The sequence below is a fragment of the Doryrhamphus excisus genome, chromosome 20 (genome assembly GCF_030265055.1).
Source record: "Doryrhamphus excisus isolate RoL2022-K1 chromosome 20, RoL_Dexc_1.0, whole genome shotgun sequence".
In the NCBI taxonomy this organism is placed as follows: Eukaryota; Metazoa; Chordata; class Actinopteri; order Syngnathiformes; family Syngnathidae; genus Doryrhamphus; species Doryrhamphus excisus.
Genome location: NC_080485.1, coordinates 13,787,233 through 13,808,689, shown reverse-complemented (window position 1 = coordinate 13,808,689; position 21,457 = coordinate 13,787,233). Strand labels below are relative to the sequence as shown.

Below are 21,457 nucleotides of genomic sequence, written 5' to 3'. Positions count from 1 at the left end.
ATGGCCGACATGACGCACAAATGACGGCTTTAAACCAAATTGGGCGACTCCCTGTGTGACTCAAGCATTATTACGCGTCTCCTCGCTTATCCTCACGAGGGTCGCAGGGGGTGCTGGAGCCTATCCCAGCTGTCTTTGGGCGAGAGGCGGGGTACACCCTGGACTGGTGGGATGAAAACCGGAGTATAGCATAGAAAGCATAGACAAGTTATCTACAATACAGTTTTTCACCACTATTAGAGCCCTCTAAACAAACACGAACACCCCTATATTCAGCTTTACACTAGCATTACATGAAAACGTACTCTTTAGCATTAGGAATGCCTAATGCTAACATTACTGAGTACTACATGTCATTTATTTTTCAATACTCACAAAGCAATGATCATTCATTCATTCATTTTCAGCCGTTTATCATCATGAGGGTTGCGGGGGTGCTAGAGCCTATCCCAGCTGTCTTCCGACGAGAGGCGGGGTACACCCTGGACCGATCACCAACCAATCACAGTTTATGTTGTAGCATGGTTGTTTGGCTGAATATATACAATATGGCTAAATTTGTCGCGGGGGTGCTGGAGCCTATCCCAGCTGTCTTCGGGCGAGAGGCGGGGTACACCCTGGACTGGTGGCCAGCCAATCACAGGGCACATATAGACAAACAACCATTCACACTCACATTCATACCTATGGACAATTTGGAGTCGCCAATTAACCTAAGTTGAAATATTAAAGAAGTTGCCATAAAGTTGTAATATAATGATAAACCAACTAAATCTAGAATTACCGTAGCTTTGGTAATGTTAAATATTAAAGAAATATTATAGGAACAAAGTCCAAATATTACAAGAAGAACATGTAGTATGAAGATTCATTCATTCATTTTATACCGCTGAGCCTCACAAGGGTCGCGGGGGTTGCTGGAGCCTATCCCAGCTGTCTTCAGATGACAGGAGGGGTACACCCTGGACTGGTGGCCAGCCAATCACAGGGCACATATAGACAAACAACCATTCACACTCACATTCATACCTATGGACAATTTGGAGTCGCTAATTAACCTAGCATGTTTTTGGAATGTGGGAGGAAACCGGAGTCCACACAGAGATGGCTGAGGGTGGGATGGAAGTCAGGTCTCCTAGCTGTGAGTTATGCGCGCTAACCACTCGACCACCGTGCAGCCTGTGATATAGACATGTCTACCAAAATTTCTGAGAAGAGCTACAAAGATATTTTTCCGCGGCCATATCTCCAACCCAAACCAAATTTTCACCGAATGCATGCCAACAAAATATTGGAGTGATGACAACTTATGAACAGTCGTGTATATAAAAAGACTTGCATGTCCACCAATGCTGAGTATGCTCGGAGTACGATTCCATCGCCGCTGACTGTAAGAACTGTACAATGATTTGTACCCGTCGTTATTCAATTATCGGAAGCGTGGCTTTGGAGAGGCTGCCAGAGAAGAATAGTTGGGATATCATCCGCCCACATGGTGTAAGGCGAGAGGAATTGCTATGCACTGTGATGGCGAGGGACGGTGGAAACAGTTAAGAGTGTTATTTGAATAAAAGAAAACAACCCACAGATAATATATATATATATATATATATATAATAACTGCAAGGCAATGATCCATAATAATAAGCTTTATCGTTTTCAGGTTCAGATATCGTACAGTGGATGATCAAGAATCTAGACATTGAAGATCAAGGTAAGAGTTCATGTTTTGGTATTAGCTTCATGCTAAAAGCCAGGGGGGTGTTGTTTTTCTTTCATGCTTCAGCCAATTACCAGCAGTTACCATGGCAACACATATGTCTCTAACAGACGTACATGCATGTTTTCTACAATACTGCTGTAACCTTTTTTTGCTTTTTCTGAAAAAGGTTATTCATTTATTTTGCGTACGTCTATCACAGGGGTGGGCCAACTTTTTGACTCGCGGGCCGCATTGATTTAACAAAACGGGGGGGGAGGGGGGGCAGACTATATATTTTACACGTAACAGTCCACCTGGTATTATTGTATCTATAAAAGTGTCATGCAATCTGCTATTATTTATTATTTTATATTTATATTTAAATATTTTATATTTAAATATTTTTATTTAAATATTTTATGTTTAAATATTTTATATTTAAATATTTTATATTTAAATATTTTTATTTAAATATTTTATATTTAAATATTTTAAAATTTATTATTATTATTATTATTATCATCATTATGCTTGTGTCCCTTTTTTCAGGAGCACTTTGTAAACAACAGACCACATCAAATAACAAAATTAATAAAAATAAAACAATCAAAAGGTTGGCTCAAGCCATGATGCCAGTTCGTATGTTGAGTTTAAATGAAATACTTTGGAAAGAACGGACGGGCCGTATTCAAACACTTGGCGGGCCGGATGTGGCCCCCGGGCCGTAGTTTGCCCACCTCTGGTCTATCATGTTGTGGCGTTTAATTCCCGGTGACGATCATTGTTTATTGTCCGTGCTGTAATATACAGTATGTATAGTCCAGGTTGTGTCAAGGGAGGTGTTTGACAGGAAACAGCTTTGAATAAATTATGAGGCATAATTTATTGATGAATGGAACACACACGCCAGGTAGAGGTGCATACATTTTTGCGTGCCCTTCAAATATAACAAATGAGCAGACATTTTTAGCATTTAGTATGTCCGAAAAGGAGCTGAAAGAAGCAGAGCTTATTTATTAACTACCCCTCGGAAAGTCAAATAACGGCCGTGGAAATGTTTTTTGATGTCGCATCATGACACAAACAGATCGGCGAACATATGACTGACGGGTTGCTGCTACAGAGTTGCCTGACAGGTGAAGGGCACAGACGATGACGGCGATTACGCGTTTTTTTTCATTACGCGATGGTTTAAAAATCAAGGACAGTTGAGCGAGCGCCGCAGGGGGGGAAGCAGATTGTCTCTGCAGCCGGGGCGGGCACAACATCAGCTGATTTGTCTGATGAGCTCTTGCCTCTTAAACTCAAGGTGGGCTCATCAGCCAACATCTCCTGCTGTGGTCGTTTGCTGCCGCCGAAGACCTGGACTAAGTGAGGTCCCACAACCACAATAATAAACCTCTTAGACCAATGACATGAAACCAGCAACATGTCTGGATAACTATTATTGGACTCATTAGTATTGAACCTGATGGTTAAACTGATTAAGAAGTTTCTTTGTTTATGTATTATCCTTCCCAGTTGAGGCTCTTCACCTCGGAACACTGATGGCCGCACACGGATACTTCTTTCCCATCTCAGACCACGTCCTCACTCTCAAAGATGATGGCACTTTCTATAGGTTTCAGGTGAGGATGGCAGAAATTAATGCTGAGGTATTCAATAGTCATGTTTACATGAGTTTTTCTCTTTCCGAATGGAATCTTTCCGAATGATCTTTCCAAAAACAATGGTATCCATGGAAAGAAATATTCCAATCTCTCAAATATGATGGCACTTTCTATAGGTTTCAGGTGAGGATAGCAGAAACGAATGCTGGGTATTCAATAGCCACGTTTACATGAGGAGTTTTTCTCTTTTCCGAATGGAATCTTTCCGAATGATCTTTCCGAAAACAATGGTATCCATGGAAAGGAATATTCCAATCTCTTGTCTACATGCGCCGCTATAATCCAACAGAATAGTCAATGGGGCATACGCAGTAAAACGTAAACATCAACATCACGTGATACCGACTTCCTAGAGTTTTTCCTTCGCTTGTTGGAATAACTCCGTATTGCCGGTTTTCCGTTCGTCCAGTCTTGAAATTTAGTTTGTATCAAAAACCAACTTTCCGCAGCAGTCCAGTGCCGATTGCTCACCTCCATTTTTAAAACTGAAGAACGTCTCGAGCTGCGTGTTACGTCATATCGAAGCATGCGCTGAAAGAACGCACTCGGGGTAAATTTAAACAGGAAAAGATCAAATTCAATCTATATATTTTCTTTTTTAATAAAACTGAACTTGTGAATAAAAAATAGAAGTGCTTAGATTCTGTTCCACAGATGGCGCTAATGCACACGAAAGCTGCTTGCCAACCGCCAATAAACAACAGAACGCAAAGAACGCACCCTGACAACTTTCCGTTTGAGCGGGTACAAGATACCTCAATCGGATTGGGGAAAGGAATATTCCAACCCCGTGAATCCGATTATATATTCATTCGGATTGGCACTTTTCTTTGGGAATGAGGTGTATACAAAGGTTACATTCTTTCCGTTTGAGCAAATAAACCGAATGCAATTGGAATATTTGGGTCCATGTATACGTGGCTATTGGCATAGTTTGTCATTTGTATTCATTTTGGTAAGGCACTGAATCCAAGGAGAAAACGAGTTTCATCCACATTTGGACTTCATGTTGGGAACTCGACTCAGTAACGTCCTCGTCATAACGCTACAATATACTGAATTATTGACAAGATTGACTCAAATTATCGTAAAGGCGTTGAATCGATCGCAACTGGACTGTTCAGGTTGTTTTAGACGACGTTAGTCTCTTATTAGAGCAAGAACAAAGACGAGGTAGGACACACACCAGTCAGACTAGAAAGGACAGCTCTAGATTGAGAGCTCGGTGCAATATCCAATCTATTTATATCCCGGCATGTCCAGACAGGAATAGTTTGGTTCTTCAGTGGTGTCAAATGAGGATCGTTAGGAACAATGGAATGGGCGTCTTCCCGCCAATTATGAAAAAAAAATAATTGTTTACAAAATAATAATCACCACTCTTTTACACCCAATAAAATGTATCAACAAGCGATTATCATAGAGATGATCCAGGAAGTAAGTCAACAACAGATCTTCCAATACTGTAACTAAAATGTTTTATGTGACGCTGGACATGATCGATGATGCCAGCCGTCCTCGGTGAGCCGTCATCAGCGCAAAGTCTGTTCAGCACCAGGAGCAAAACGGACTTAAAAACTCCTTAGTTCTCCATGCCGTCCAACTGTAGAACCGTATAAAGGGCAAGCGATGGAAGGAGATGGAAGATGGCGAGGGGCACAGGGTCAATGTGCAATAATACGAGGTTGTTCTTAAGGTCAAAATACATATTACCTACATATTGTACCTATCTGTTTAATCTACTACTAGTAGTACTGCATACTGTGTTGGCGCTACCGGAGCTGTAATTTCCCAAAGGGCACACGCCAAAGGGATCAATAAAGTTCTATTAAATCTAATCTCTAAACGAACGTTTAAGGCTACTCAAACAGGATTCGCTTTCTCGTGTGAAGATCAGCGTCGCCCGCCGAGGGCCAAGATGCATGACGACTCTGATGCTGACAGGAGCTTATGTGCTTTACGAAACAAAAAGGTTTTATTGTGACAGATGCAATGCTGTGACTATGCACCCCCCCCCCACACCCTTGCCCCCGCCCGCCCTGCCTCACATGACAAGAAAACACCATAAAGAGATGAGATGATTTCTTTTGCGTGCGGATTGTATTCATCATCATATTTCTGCTTACAGACTCCATACTTTTGGCCATCAAACTGCTGGGAACCAGAAAACACAGACTATGGTGAGTATATCATAAAATATGGTCATATTGACACTAAGTCACACTAACAAAAAATGCATAATATTATAAGGAAAAATTATGTAATTTTAGTAACCTAAATGTGAAAAAATAAAGAAAATACATGTGCTTTGGGCGGCACGGTTGATGAGTGGTTAGCATGCAGACCTCACGGCTAGGAGACCAGGGTTCAATTCCACCCTCGGCCATCTCTGTGTGGAGAACACTCTGTGTGCAAAAACATGCTAGGTTAATTGGCGACTCCAAATAGTCCATAGGTATGAATGTGAGTGTGAATGGTTGTTTGTCTATATGTGCCCTGTGATTGGTTGGCCACCAGTCCAGGGTGTACCCCGCCTCTCGCCCGAACACAGCTGAAAACAGCTGGGATAGGCTCCAGCACCCGTACGACAATTTTAGCCATACTTTATATATTTAACCAAACAACGATGCTACAACATAAACTGTGATTGGTTGGTGATCGGTCCAGGGTGTACCTTGCTTCTCGCCCGAAGACAGCTGGGATAGGCTCCAGCACCCGCATGACAATTTTAGCCATACATTATATATTTAGCCAAACAACAATGCTACAACATAAACTGTGATTAGTTGGTGATCAGTCCAGGGTGTACCTTGCTTCTCGCCCGAAGACGGCTGGGATAGGCTCCAGCACCCGCGCAACAATTTTAGCCATACTGTATATATTTAGCCAAACAACGATGCTACAAATAAACTGTGATTGGTTGGTGATCGGTCCAGGGTGTACCTTGCCTCTCGCCCAAAGACAGCTGGGATAGGCTCCAGCACCTGCGCGACAATTTTAGTCATACTTTATATATTTAGCCAAACAACGATGCTATAACATAAACTGTGATTGGTTGGTGATCGGTCCAGGGTGTACCTTGCCTCTCGCCCGAAGACAACTGGGATAGGCTCCAGCACCCCTGCGACAAATTTAGCCATACTGTATATATTTAGGCAAACAACGATGCTACAACATAAACTGTGATTGGTTGGTGATCAGTCCAGGGTGTACCTTGCCTCTTGCCCGAAGACAGCTGGGATAGGCTCCGGCACCCCCGCGACAAATTTAGCCATACTGTATATATTTAGCCAAATAACGATGCTATAACATAAACTGTGATTAGTTGGTGATTGGTCCAGGGTGTACCTTGCCTCTCGCCCGAAGACAGCTGGGATAGGCTCCAGCACCCCCGCGACTTTTGTGAGCAAAAGCGGTAGAAAATGAATGAATGAATGGTTGTGTGACCTAAAAACACACATGCTAACCATCTGGAAACTATGCAGACCGTTTAGATCTTGAACATATTTATCCAGTGGACTCACAGTAGACTTCCAGAGATGAAACACAAAGTGTATCAGAGGCTAAATTGGAATTTAGTCCTCCTCTAATTTCATCAGACAGACTGATTACAGTGAATGAAAGCAGGGCCATGCTTGTGTGCACGACGCGCCCGCTGTGCACATTAAGGAAGGAGCATTTGAATGGTGACACAGAGATGAGCTTTTGGCTGCGTATTCATTCCGAAAGTAGCTTTTCTTTTTTTTTTTTTTTTGGTCATTATTGTTTTGAGTTGTAGATTTAAAAGATAAAGTAGGTCACAGTCGGAGGGGGGGAGTTAAAAGTGTGTCAGATGTTGCAGCTCCGTCACATTGAATAATGTCTTTTGGGTTTAAAAAAAAAAAACAGTCTCGGTCTTAATGGCCGACTAATGGTTAGTTTACAAAGGGATGAAGGGAGGATGATGACACTCGGACATCAACATGCACGGTCAATGTGATTTACAGGTCGGTTTAAATGTGCAGTTGAGAGGATTAAATGAGTCGGGCCACTTAAGGCCAAGCTGAGATCCAGTCCTCCCTCTCTAACCTTCTACCTCTCTCTCTCTCTCACTCGCTCAGCTGTTTACCTCTGCAAAAGAACAATGCAAAACAAAGCACGTCTGGAGCTTGCAGACTACGAGGCAGTAAGTAAAAAAAAAAAACATTCTAACGTCAACTACTTTGACACCGAAACCTGTTTGATTTTTTTGCTTTTTTTTTTTTTTACTGTTTTCTGCTCCCCTCCAACTGAAGCTATTAAGTGAATCACCAGGCTCTGTTTCCTCTTTTGTACAGGAGCAGGGATCGTTAGCGATGCAATCCAACCGTGCACTGTACACAGCTTGTGCAGTAAACATAATGAGTCCAATCACCTCAAAAGCCTTTTTTTTTTTTTCCCTTCTTTGTTTGTTTGTTTGTTTTACTTGCAGGAGAGCTTAGCAAGGCTACAGAGAGCATTCGCCAGGAAATGGGAGTTCATTTTTATGCAAGCAGAAGCACAAGCAAAGTAGGTTTCCGGAATGTCGGGTTTACATTAAGCAGTACAGTTCGGTTCAGCTCGCATGCGATACGGTTTGGAAGAATAAATGTCGACTTGGAAATGTAGTCCGAAATGTTGCCGCAAGATGGCAGTAGCTGCTACTCAGCTTGATTTGCTTTAAAATTAGCAGTTTTTAGAACATTTACAGTATGCCGCAATATCCACAACAAAAAAAGGGAAAAAGGCTGCCAAAAAAGATTAGCTTTGTTGTCAGCGTAATGGAGTATAACGTACCGTTACCTCTGATGATAAACGTCACCCTTATCAAGCTTGTTAGCTATGTTTTTTGTTTTCTTTTGTTTACTTTCTTCTGGAATGCTTTAAAGTTGGACCTCAGATGATCCAAGCGGGATATTTCCTACTTTCCGGCACTCTGGAACACAGTATAAAGACGACAGGAGTGTTTTCCATATTTGACGCAAAGGGGAAAGGTTACCATGCATTCATTTATCTGTGGCGGGCAAAGGTGAATTTATTTGCACCGTCACAAATAGATTTGGTGCGACTTGTCTTAATTTATTCTTGGTTTGATTTATTCATGTTTAATACATACTTTATTTTATAAGTAACTACACATTTTTACAAATTACAAATTATTTTAAGTAGGTTACACAAATCTGCAAAAAGTTCATATTAATCAAAAATTACAAGTTAAATAAACTGAAAAGACAGATAATGGAACTAGCAATCAACATTTATAAGTAGAACTTTTAAGAAAATTTTAAGTTAACTATACTTATATCAATTAATTATTTTTATTTTTAATTATTTTATTTTTTAGTTAACTATACTTATATCAATTAATTATTTTTAATTATTTTTATTTTTAATTATTTTATTTTTTAGTTAACTATACTTATATCAATTAATTATTTTTATTTTTATTTATTTATCGCATTTACAGTGTCTTAAGTTGTATGTAAACTATGTTTTTAAGTTAATCTTACTTAATATAGCCATAGTTCATTTTAATCAAAACATATTAGTTAAAAGTACTCAAAATGGAACAACATGCTAAATGAACTCCACATAAGTAAGTTATTAGAACTTTTTTAAGAACTTTGAGTATGCATAACTTCATTTATTTAAGTATTTTGAACATTCGGGTTTACAGTGAAGCAACAGAGGAATGTTTTTCGCTCACTTCCATAGAAATCGACATACATGTTTAATGTCTATTCACGTAAATGTATGTAAAGCATTCCCATAACCCACTGCCACAAATAGATTGCAGTCTTGTGGGAAACTGATAATTACTATCATTGATATGCATTTTTATTCACATTTTCTTCCAATGAGTTCCTTCGAAAAGGTGCTTTTTCATTCCCGATGTGACACAAAAGCGCTACTTATCTGTCAACCAGTCAATGGACTGCAATGTCACTCTGTCCTTGTACCCCAAACTGTGTGCATGAATCACTTTTTACAACAGCTTTAGTATCGCAGACTAATGAACTGAACTGTACTGCTTGGTGAAACTTAAATGAGTCCAACTTCTTGGTAATAAGGCACACCGAATAATAATAACTATAATATTAATAATAATAATGTGTCTTTTTTTCCTCGTCAGGGTGGATAAGAAAAGGGACAAAATTGAGAGGAAAATTCTGGACAGTCAGGAAAGAGCTTTCTGGGACGTGCACAGACCAGTGGTGAGTGCATCGTTTACCGTTGCTCGTGTTGTCGTCGCTGATGGCTATGCTATGCTATGCTAAGGTCTTTAGGTGTCCAGTGGACGGTGGTGATGGGTACCTTCCCTCCCCCCACACACACATACATCGATATCGGTCACCGCACATCAGCACCGCAGCTCATCGTTAACCACAAGCTCACTTAGCGTTAGCCTTTAGCTTCGCCCCCGGCACCATTCTCAAATAGCATGAGCGCCTGGCTTAAATAGCAAATAACACATTCAATTTATGCGTCCTTGGGGCAACATGATCAATATTCATTCAGATTTCACCGTGACGCTGTCCCACAGAGCTACTTAATCTGGAGATTTCAACCACTCACTCGGTCTCTTGCAAGAATCGACACATTCGGTGTTTAATGAAGCGCCGTCGGACATTTTGGCCTGGAGAAGTCGAGAAATCCTTCCACATAGCTGCAAATTTGGCAAATACATAGAATGTGCACAGCCAGCATCCTCGCAGGGTGGCCAAAGTGCATGTCGGGGACCATTTGTGGCCCGTTTTTGAATTACTAAAAATTCATTATTATTATTAATACAATACAATACAGTACAATACAATACAATACAATATAATAAATCCTTCCACATAGCTGCAAATTTGGCAAATACATAGAATGTGCACAGCCAGCATCCTCGCAGGGTGGCCAAAGTGCGTGTCGGGGACCATTTGTGGCCCGTTTTTGAATTACTAAAAATTCATTATTATTATTATTATTATTATTATTATTATTATTATTATTATTATTATTATTATTATTATTATTAATAATAATATATAATATAATAAAAATAATACATAATTATAATATTATAATATATTATTATAAAAATGTCATTATTATTAATGAGATGTATTATTAGATATTACACTAATTTGCACCAAGTTTAGCATACATTGACCCACATTGAATTGCTTTGAAACTCTTCCATGCAAAAAATGTATCAAAGTGCCCCAGATGGGTGGACTCCAGTCACGTGACTGGAGTCACAATTTTCATGACTTTGACCTTGACTTGACACGATCATCAAAGACTTGAACCTTGCATCAAGACAACATACTTTTCAATTGCGTCTGCCTCATTGAATGCATCTATTAAGTCAATTTAAGTCAATCTTAAATTGTACTTGCTCATCTTTACTTAAAGATTGACTTAAGAAACACCGACTTGCTCTCACCTCTAAAGTTCCTCCACAATCCTTTAATTGTATTTCCTGTGTGCAACATTCAGTGGATGCTAAAATACTGAAAAATTAATTAAATCAATTTCTTCTCCCTCCCTCCCCAAGCCTGGATGTGTGAATACAACAGAAGTCGACATCAAGAAGTCCTCCAGAATGAAAAATCCACACAAAACCCGAAAGGTGCAGAACAGATTGTTTTGTCTTCAACACACCCAGCATTGGTGTTAAATGAAATAGTGCTCTACCCCCCCATTACTGATTTATTCTGTTTATCCTGCCCTAGTCGGTGTACGGCCTGCAGAATGATATCCGTGCACACAGCCCGACCCACACCCCCGCCCCGGAGGCCAAGCAGCCAACAGAGGAGGAGTTGCAGGAGCAGGTTAACTAATGTGGAAAAGAATCATGTGACTGACAAGCTAACTGTTGCTGTTTGTTTTCAGATCACATTCTGGCAATTGCAATTAGACCGACATCGACTGAAAATGTCCAAAGTGGCGGAGAGGTGAGCGGTTCCCAAACGGTATAGATGAAGGAAGTCTATCTACCCATAGAGCCTAGCATTTGGCTAACAGAAGTCATGGTTAGTGATAGTGCCAAGGAGATGCCACAGCTTGAAAACCCTTGTCTGTCGTTGAAGACAAAGACAAGTGGATAAGACGAAAGCAGTGTGTCTTTATGGTAATGTAATGGTAATGGTATAATTTCATTTGAACATGCATCAGATTACAATTGAATGCATCACATAATCAGTTCACAGTTCCACATGTCCAAAAGGAGTAGGAAGAAGCAAAGCTTATTAAATCCTACCCCTCCATCTGGTACTTTTACAATTAGTAACTGTTACATTTGTTCACTTCCTGCTTTCCTAATATAATTTAATTAAAAAAAAAGTTGTTTTTTAAAAAAATTTATGTTATTATTTATTTATAATTATAATATAATTATTATTAATTTATTTTATATTATATATTTTTTGTTATTTTATTTATTATTTAGGAATGTATTTTTTATTTTATTCTATTATTTTTTTATTTGATTTTTTTTATTTTTTTTGTCACATACCGAAGTACAAGGTGATATGACCATCCAATGGTTTGATTTCCTTACTCAATCCATTCCATAGTTTGATTCCACATACTGAAATGCTATGGCTTTTAAACGTAGTCCGAGCATATAAGTGTTTCAAATTTTTGTTTTTAAAAAGCTAGTTATAGCTAGTTATACCCTTACCGTGAACCGTGATTATGGCAAAACATAAACCGCCACGGTTTACCCATCGATGCGTTTAAGCCTTTAAACAGGCTAACTTGTTGCAGTATTTCAAGCTAGCCGTGTGACCTTGAGGAGCACAGGAGCCGAGGCGATGGCATCAATAGCGGTCGATTGGTTGTCTCCTCGTCTGTGCCGAATGAAGACTTGCGTTGTTGAGTCGAGAGCTATCTAACCTTGCTAGCGCACAAGCAGGGTCATCCCCCTTTTGTCAGACTCTACCTTGGATTTCAATTTGAAGTATTGATCCCACTTGGCGGCCAGTTTGTTAGAAAGACGTGTCATTTAATGGTGTCCGTTGTCTGCTTGAATTACGGTCTTTGTTTTGTAACAGGGTGCAAGTGGGGTCAATATTCTGGCCTCATTTACGCTCACATTAGTGGCGAAGGCGTTTAAACGTAATACAGTAGCGGCTACTATTGGCGCTAGCTTTGGTAATAATGATGTAACGCAGAACACACGGATCCCAAGTGGTTAGCATGTCAGCCACACAGTCGGGAGATCGGGAAAACCCGGCATCGCCGTGTGGAGTTTGCACACAGTTTCCTTCCACATTCCAAAACCATGCTAGGTTAATTGGCAACCCTAGTGATGATAAGTGGCATAGAAAATATGTGGCTGGGTGTAACTGCACAAAGTACTTTATTTTCTGGACTATAGGTCGCTCCGGAGTATACGTCGCACAAGACCAAAAATGCATAATTAGGTAGAAAAAAAACGCACTGGAGTAAAAGTCGCATTTTTTGGCGGGTAATTTATTTGAACTACTTGACCAAAACAGACATTACGTCATCATGGAAGGCAAGTTCTAACAATAAAAGAATAGAGAACAGGCTGAATAGGTGTAAGATATGCTAACACAATGGTTATTAGGCTACACAAAAACCTATAAAAAAAGTACGACTTAGTCCAGAAAATACGGTATTTTTTTCTATGAATATTTTATCTTTTTTTTTTTTAATTACTGCTGATTTAAAAAATATATATTTTATATTTACCATATTTTCTGGACTATAAGTCGCTCCGGAGTATAAGTCGCACAAGGCCAAAAATGCATAACTAGGTAGAAAAACAACATACATAAGTCGCACTGGAGTATAAGTCGCATTTTTTGCGGGTAATTTATTTGAACTACTTGACCAAAACAGACATTACGTCCTCTTGGAAGGCAAGTTCTAACAATAAAAGAATAGAGAACAGGCTGAATAGGTGTAAGATATGCTAACACAATGCTTATTCAGCTACACAAAAAATAAACATCAACGTCAACATCAAAGGTGTCCAGTGTTTATGGAACATTAACAGTGGTGAACATTAACAGTATAAGTCGCAGGAACAGCCAACCTATGAAAAAAAGTATGATTTAGTATTTTTTTTCTATATTTTTTTTAAATTACTGCTGATTTAAAAAATATATATTTTATATTTACCATATTTTCTGGACTATAAGTCGCACAAGGCCAAAAATGCATAATTAGGTAGAAAAAAAGGTGTCCAGTGTTTATGTAACATAAACAGTTTGTTTATAAGTCGCTCTGGAGTATAAGTCGCAGGAACAGCCAACCTATGAAAAAAAAGTACGACTTATAGTACGTAATAAATACGGTATATGTTCACATTGTCAACTCTCATGCAAAAGCGCAAAAAGAAGTAAAGCGATCAATCAAATTTGATGAACGTGCACAGGAAGACAGCCATTTTTACATGGTGTTCTTCCTGTATTAGTCATGTCAGCCATATTGTAGTGGGCAAACGGGACAACCGCCACTATATTGCTTTCAGATCAATTTCTGGTTCCATGATTGTCATATTCGTCTGTGGCGGAACCCCCCATAAGTTGCTAAAGAGGCCCAAGGAAAAGTCAAATATACTTTTGTTTTGTGTCTTGTGCAACTTTAGCGGCATATTTTCATGCTTTGGATTTTTTATGTCATGTCGTTCCATATTTGATTGTATCTCATCGTAGTTTGCTGGCCTACACGGAGCAGTACATCGAATACGACCCCTTCCTCACGCCCCCGGATCCATCCAACCCCTGGATCACAGACGACACCACGCTGTGGGAGCTGGAAGCAAGGTTGGCACCAAGTTCTTTTTGGGGGGGGTGAAATGATCATCATCTACACCAGCGTGTACACCTAAAGCATCGATAGCATTTGAGGCCATTTGAGCCAATAAGAAGCTTGAAGAAAAAGCCTGGGATCAATATGAGAGGACATACGTCCATTGAACACAATCAGTTGGGTTTCTGTCAGCTCACCAAGCCCAATGACATTAGCATCCTGATAATCATATTACTGCAAAGTTTAACGGGGAAAAATTGTTCCTCTGTTGTGTTATTACAGAGATGGGATTCAAAACAAAGGCGTTCCATGGTGATAATGATTGGCACACTCAGGGGCGTCACTCGGTTCTGAGGACAGGATATGCACAGAATATGAATGAATGTAGTAGACATTTTAAAAATAAAAAAAGGGACAAGAACCGGGATATAACTTTTGGACAGATTTAGTAGACACACTCAATAGTTTTAGGCCACCATTAAATGTACACAAGTACACACAATCTACACTGCAAAACCGCTGCTCAAACTCTGCAACCATTCTGTCCAGTGGACAGTGATCAATGATATAATAATCATTATTATATTATTAATTTGCCTATTATTATCATTACTATCATCATTATTCGTCTTTTGATTTTTAGTAGTAGTAGTAGGCTAGTATTAGCCTGCTAATTGGCTTGCTAATTAACCTGCTTTTGCCCTATAATATGAAATTTGTCAGAAATTTTTTTGTAAAAAAAAAAAAATCAATAAAAAAAATCAATTTATTTAAGGGCACTTAAGTACATTTTAGGGGGAATGAAGCCCCCCTAAAATAACCTAAAAATTACCCTGATTTTGCCCTATTATATAAAATTTGTCAGATATTTTTTTTGTAAAAAAACAAAATAGAAAAAAAAATCAATGAAAAATATCAAATTATTTAGGGGTGCTTAAGAACATTTTATGGGGGAATGAAGCCCCCCTAAAATAACCTAAAAATTACCCTGATTTTGCCCTATTATATAAAATTTGTCAGATATTTTTTTTGTAAAAAAACAAAATAGAAAAAAAAATCAATGAAAAATATCAAATTATTTAGGGGTGCTTAAGAACATTTTATGGGGGACTGAAGCCCCCCTAAAATAACCTAAAAATAACCCTGCTTTTGCCCTATTATATGAAATTTGTCAGAGATTTTGTTTGTAAAAAAAAACTATAGAAAAAAAATCAATAAAAATTTCAAATTATTTAGGGGCACTTAAGAAGGAGGGGACTAAAGCCCCCCTAAAATAACCCTGCTTTTGCCCTATTTAAAAAAAAAAAATCAATAAAAAATAAAGAAAATGTAAAATGTTATAAAATAACAAAAATACAAATAAATATAATAAAATATATATTATAACAAATTATAATATAAATAAAAAATTATGGCCTAATGACACCAGTGGGCACACTCTTGTTTCATGACCCGAGTCCGACACTCCTACTTTACATGAAGGGGTAATGATCAGTATGTGTTTTGCCCTCCACCCCCACCAGTAAGGAGCCCGGCCAGCAGAGGGTAAAGAGGTGGGCTTTCGGCATCGACGAGGTTCTCAAAGATCCAGTGGGGAGAGAACAGTTCCTCAAGTTTCTGGAGTCTGAGTTCAGCTCTGAGAATCTCAGGTGAGAATTAAACAATGTGATTGTCATTTTTTATGTTTGAGGCTGAACCGGACCTTAAAAAGCCTCAAAACAATCACGTTTGTTGAGGTCTTGGATGAAGTTTTTATGCAACGTTAGTGTCTTTTTTTTACCACAATGATGGTCAAATGTTGGACCTCTGATGGGTTAGCTACATCAGCAGAAGGTTGGAGCCAATGAGACATTAATGATAAGCACACACAGAGGAACCACAATATGAACCCTATTCAATGAAGAAAGACTAAATAACCTCATGTGACCTCTCGCTGTCATTTTAAATGTCTACTCATCCTAATACAAATGTTGAACCGTCATGGTGACAAGCCTCTCGGTCCCACGTGGATTCCGCAGTCAAACCGAGAGAATGTGATTAATATGTCCGAGCGTGGAGGATTTAATTCACACTTTGCACCTCCCCTGCTGCTTGTGCTAAGCCTTCATAGATCCATGCGGAATCCCTCGGTTTAAAAAAAAAAATAAAAAAAACTTTGTTTGCACAAACAGACAATCACGGTGATGGAATGACGCACGACAATGTTTGTGCATGCAGCCTTGTTGCTAATAGGCACAACAGCAGCTATGTGCAGGTGGCTGAGGGTCCTCTGCTAATTGGTTTATTCATAGCAACATGAATACTGCACAAGTTTTAAAAGATGCACGCCAACACCTACTTATGAATAAAGCATGGATGGGTTCCTACATGCGCATTAAAAAAATCACGTGCAGGCAATCATGGCTCCCCTTATGGAATATACCATTACTACTAAATAGGAGTATTTAATGCATTTCAGTACTTTGGGATTTAATTATAAAGTCACTGATTGTGTGTGGGGCGGCACGGCGGTCTAGTGGTTAGCGCGCAGACCTCACAGCTAGGAGACCAGGGTTCAATTCCACCCTCGGGCATCTCTGTGTGGAGTTTGCATGTTCTCCCCGTGCATGCGTGGGTTTTCTCCGGGTACTCCGGTTTCCTCCCACATTTCAAAAACATGCTAGGTTAATTGGCGACTCCAAATTGTCCATAGGTATGAATGTGAGTGTGAATGGTTGTTTGTCTATATGTGCCCTGTGATTGGCTGGCGACCAGTCCAGGGTGTACCCCGCCTCTCGCCCGAAGACAGCTGGGATAGGCTCCAGCACCCCCCGCGACCCTCGTGAGGAAAAAGCGGTAGAAAATGAATGAATGAATGAATGAATGATTGTGTGTGTGTGTGTGGTTTGACTTACCGAATATGGTTCCTCTGGTGCGTTTGTTCCATTGAACAACGGCTTGAATGGAGTGAGCCCCATTTGTCAGTCGTGCAGTCTCTTTGTCTTGATGGATGGAGACGGGGCCGTCTGCTAGCATACACACAGAGTGCGGAAGAGTGTGAGGAGCGATGCAAAGTATCGTAGTAGAAATTCATTCATTCATTCATTTTCTACCGCTTATACTCACAAGGGTGGCAGGGGATGCTGGAGCCTATCCCAGCTGTCTTCAGTCAAGAGGTGAAGTACTTCCTGGACTGGAGCAGCCTATCACAGGGCACATATAGATAAACAACCATTCACCGTAGTAGAAATTAAATGAGTAAACTACAATTTTTTCCCATCAAATATCGTCTCGTCTTGTGACACGCCCAGTTGAGATGCACTTTTTTATCAAAATATACAGTATATAATTTCATGTGTTGCTTTTTTTTTTTTTTTATCAAAGTGGCCCTTGCATCCTTTTTTCTTACTTTGTGGTCATTGCCGGAAAACGTTGAGACACCGATGTAAAACATTATGATTACTTCTTTCTTAGAATTAACTACACAACGTTCCTCTTGTCTTCACGCAAGGTTCTGGCTAGCGGTACAAGAACTCAAGAAACGCCCCATCAGAGAAGTTCCCAGTCGGGTTCAGGAGATCTGGCAAGAGTTTTTGGCTCCGGGCGCTCCCAGTGCCATCAACGTGGACTCCAAGAGCTACGATAAAACCACCCAGAATGTCAAAGACCCCGGACGCTATGCCTTTGAAGACGCACAGGTGTGTGACTGAATAGATCAGAATATTGTTCTTTTCTTCAACAATTTTAATTTTACGTGAATAAATGGGAATAAATTCCAAAAGAATATTTGCAGGAAAAGTTTAAATATTTAATGTCTGTAATTTTAAAATCCAAAACAATATAAAAAGAAAAAGCTGTATTCTAACTCAGGCTGGGTTAAAAAATTATTTTTCTAATCGAGTCAAAATTGTTTATCGATGCATCGATTAATCTAACGATTGATTTTTAAATCTGTTTTGATTCGATTTTGATTCAATTATCAATTATCTTCTCATAATTTGACCTATATAGCAATTAATGCTACTTTATCTCCATGAATAAAGCACAAATTTCTTCTTTCCAAGATATTTTCAATTTTCACATGTTCAAAAATGAATGAATAAAGTTCACAATGGAATCCTATACTAACAAAAATGATAAAGCTAACTTTCTTTCAATAAATAAAATTATTGCAAAAAACAATCTGAATCAAAATGTAAACATAAAATAAATAAATTAAATAACAGCAGCTGTGTGTGTGTGTGTGTGTGTGTGTGTGCGAGGCTGGAGTACAAGTTACTAATGACGGTGCTAATCATTGAAAACAAGGCATGAAAAAACGTCGAAAACGTGTCTTCTCCTCCACGCTAGCAGCTTCCAGGTGTTGGTTCATCGCGTTAGTACCTTTATAGTCCGCCATTTCCATTTTAAACAGGTCACAGACCACCGAATCGTTACCTTTTTAAGTGTAAAGTACTCCCAAGCTATTGCGATATGGCCGCCGCCATTTTTGGATTCTGAGTGACCATTAGTGGTGCGTCGATCATGAACGAACAGGTCACGAGAACCAGTTCTTTTTTTGTGAACGGAATGAACGAAGTCACCGCCTCTAAAATACCCGTTCTGTCCATTCGGTTGCAAATGCTTTTTTTTGATTGGCTGGAGAGTCGGTTCACAGTTCCTGTTGCAGGGCGGGACTATCTGCGTGCTTGCCTGTCTTATCCTATCATCGCGCTTCGCTCTGTGGGTGGGCGGGGTTAGCTGACTGAAAGACAGAGACGGGGAGATTGATCGACACTCGTCGGCGGTTCATTCTTATTACATTTATATTGTTTATTTTAATATTTTATGTATTTAATAATGTTTAATAGGCATTTGCACTGTCTGTTAAGATTTTGTACTTTTTATTATTATTTTTAATGCACCTCAAGATAGTAAAAACCATTAAAAACCTTATATATTTTTGTTTTTCCTAGTATAATTTTAGTAATTTTAGTAATAATTTTATAATTTTACAAGAAGTGCAGCGGTCACACCGGGGGGCGGTGTGGGGTAGCTGGTACGCTCAGATCATAAGGGCTGAGTTTGATAAAAAGTTATAATATTGTGAGAATAAAGTCCTAATATTCCAAAAAGAACATTAACAAAGCTTATTTATGAAGAAACTTGATGGAAGAAAAAACAGCTGGTCTAAGTCTGGACAGGCATCTTTTATGCCTGCCAACAAACCGGTCGCAGCTCTATTGTGGCGCTCGGTGGAACAATCCAAGTGTTGAAATAATTTGATCATGCCGTGTCTGATGATGTTTTTATGCATGACTGCCATGTTACAGGAACACATCTATAAACTGATGAAGAGTGATTCTTACAGCCGCTTCATTCGTTCCAGTGCCTATCAAGAGCTATTGCAGGCCAAGAAAAAGGTACCAAAAAGTCTTTCCACATTCCGTGGATGAACCTTACTGTGGTTGCCTCGCTTTGTGCGCCATATGGCGCAGAATATAATGTACATTACAAGTTTTGTACTCATCTGCAACGTGAACAATGAACACGGTGCCACCTATAGAATCCTGGTGATGAATCTACTACCCTCCGGAATGCACTTGTTGATTATTATCAAGCTATTTTTATACAAATACTGTAATAATAATAATCTGAGGTCGGTCATATAAAACTTCCTAGGTCGCGCCACCACGGGAAACCTGTGCATTACAAGTTTTCTGCTCATCTGCAACGTTTGTTTTGCGTTTGTTTTGTGATAAGTGAATTTCCGCAAAGTAGGAATCACTATTAATAAGGTATAGTCGTAGTTACAGCAAAGAAAACCTGTTATGACTTTCTAAATATGTTTTTTTTTAACGTTAATAGAACTCTGTAGACATGAATTAACATCCCAATAGTCGCTTTTACACTCCTATTATTCTTTGTTTACATCACTTTGAGAAGGCTATGGAATTACTGCAGGGACATAATAGACGGACACCGCTAGCATAGCAACTAGTTAGCCTCTCCAATTTATTTATTGTATTTTTTGCAGCTTTTTTCAATTTATTTATTGTAAAATTAAAGTGTTTCAGACAGAGTAGGGAAGGACAAATAAGTCAAAAACTTACCACTTCCACACAAGAATGAGAGGAGAAGCTTTTTCATTCGATCTCAGCCATGACACGTCCGTCTCAGACCCGATATTGTGAAAAAGTGATACTCCCAACAGCGAGCGAAGACTGTACACACATTTTTATGACCGTGCCTTTTCCCACAGTGACTTTCTTCAGGCATGGGATTGGCTCCCTGGCCTACAGTTAGGGGTTGCAAGTGCTAGCTTTAGCTTCATTCATTCATTCATTCATTTTCTACCGCTTTTCCTCACGAGGGTCGCGGGGGGTGCTGGAGCCTATCCCCGCTGTCTTCGGGCGAGAGGCGGGGTACACCCTGGACTGGTGGCCAGCCAATCACAGGGCACATATAGACAAACAACCATTCACACTCACATTCATACCTATGGACAATTTGGAGTCGCTAATTCATCTAGCATGTTTTTGGAATGTGGAAGGAAACCGGAGAAAACCCACACATTCACGGGGAGAACATGAAACCTCCACTGTCCAGTACAAAAATAGTTAAAATCTAATTTAGTCTATTTTAGTTTTATTTAGTTAATAAAACTAAAATAAATAAACTAATATTCAGTCATTGTCTACTGCTTATCCTCACAAGGATCGCGGGGGTGCTGGAGCCTATCCCAGCTGTTTTTGGAATGTGGGGCGGGGTACACTCTGGACTGGTGGCCAGCCAATCACAGGGCACATATAGACAAACAACCATTCACACTCACATTCATACCTATGGACAATTTGGAGTCGCTAATTAAGCTAGCATGTTTTTGGAATGTGGGAGGAAACCGGAGTACCCGGAGAAAACCCACGCATGCACGGGGAGAACATGCAAACTCCACACAGAGATGGCCGAGGGTGGAATTGAACCCTGGTCTCCTAGCTGTGAGGTCTTAGCTTTAGCTTTTGTACTGCAAATGCATTTTGACGCAGAAAGAGAACTCGTCGTGAATCAACACACCGACCACAAACTCCAAGGTTGGCTTCGATTCTACGGTCTTCCGGAATCAAAGCAAAGCTGGGTGTTGTTTCTCAGCGGAATCGTGTAAATTGCACTGATCCTGCCTTAATATCAGGAATAAACCTCACGCAGGTTCACCCAGAGTTCAGTCTGAGAGCGTACAAGTAGCTAGCGCTCTGTTTGTGTGAGCGCACAAATGCTATCTGAGCAGCATATAAAAATGCTCGAGGACGCCCCGTGAAAGAGTTGCTGAAACGTCGCAAACCCACCAGGTCAAAGCAAA

At 39.7% G+C, this 21,457-nt stretch overlaps 1 protein-coding gene across 2 annotated transcripts in view; it reads left to right on the top strand.

Annotated features, from left to right (window-relative positions):
- The window catches only part of rgs7a (regulator of G protein signaling 7a), a 70,407-nt gene that overhangs the window by 46,276 nt on the left and 2,674 nt on the right, over positions 1 to 21,457 (top strand). Inside the window, exons 4-16 of one of the 2 annotated variants that reach the window (XM_058059005.1) lie at positions 1,664 to 1,714; positions 3,224 to 3,330; positions 5,501 to 5,552; positions 7,473 to 7,537; positions 7,823 to 7,899; positions 9,503 to 9,584; positions 10,913 to 10,987; positions 11,091 to 11,189; positions 11,251 to 11,312; positions 14,046 to 14,156; positions 15,666 to 15,791; positions 17,633 to 17,819; positions 19,434 to 19,523. In XM_058059005.1, the coding sequence (XP_057914988.1) occupies positions 1,664 to 1,714; positions 3,224 to 3,330; positions 5,501 to 5,552; positions 7,473 to 7,537; positions 7,823 to 7,899; positions 9,503 to 9,584; positions 10,913 to 10,987; positions 11,091 to 11,189; positions 11,251 to 11,312; positions 14,046 to 14,156; positions 15,666 to 15,791; positions 17,633 to 17,819; positions 19,434 to 19,523 (1,184 nt within the window). Of the gene's footprint in view, positions 1 to 1,659; positions 1,715 to 3,223; positions 3,331 to 5,500; positions 5,553 to 7,472; positions 7,538 to 7,822; positions 7,900 to 9,502; positions 9,585 to 10,912; positions 10,988 to 11,090; positions 11,190 to 11,250; positions 11,313 to 14,045; positions 14,157 to 15,665; positions 15,792 to 17,632; positions 17,820 to 19,433; positions 19,524 to 21,457 lie in introns of both variants that reach the window. The other variant, XM_058059006.1, reaches the window with a different exon arrangement.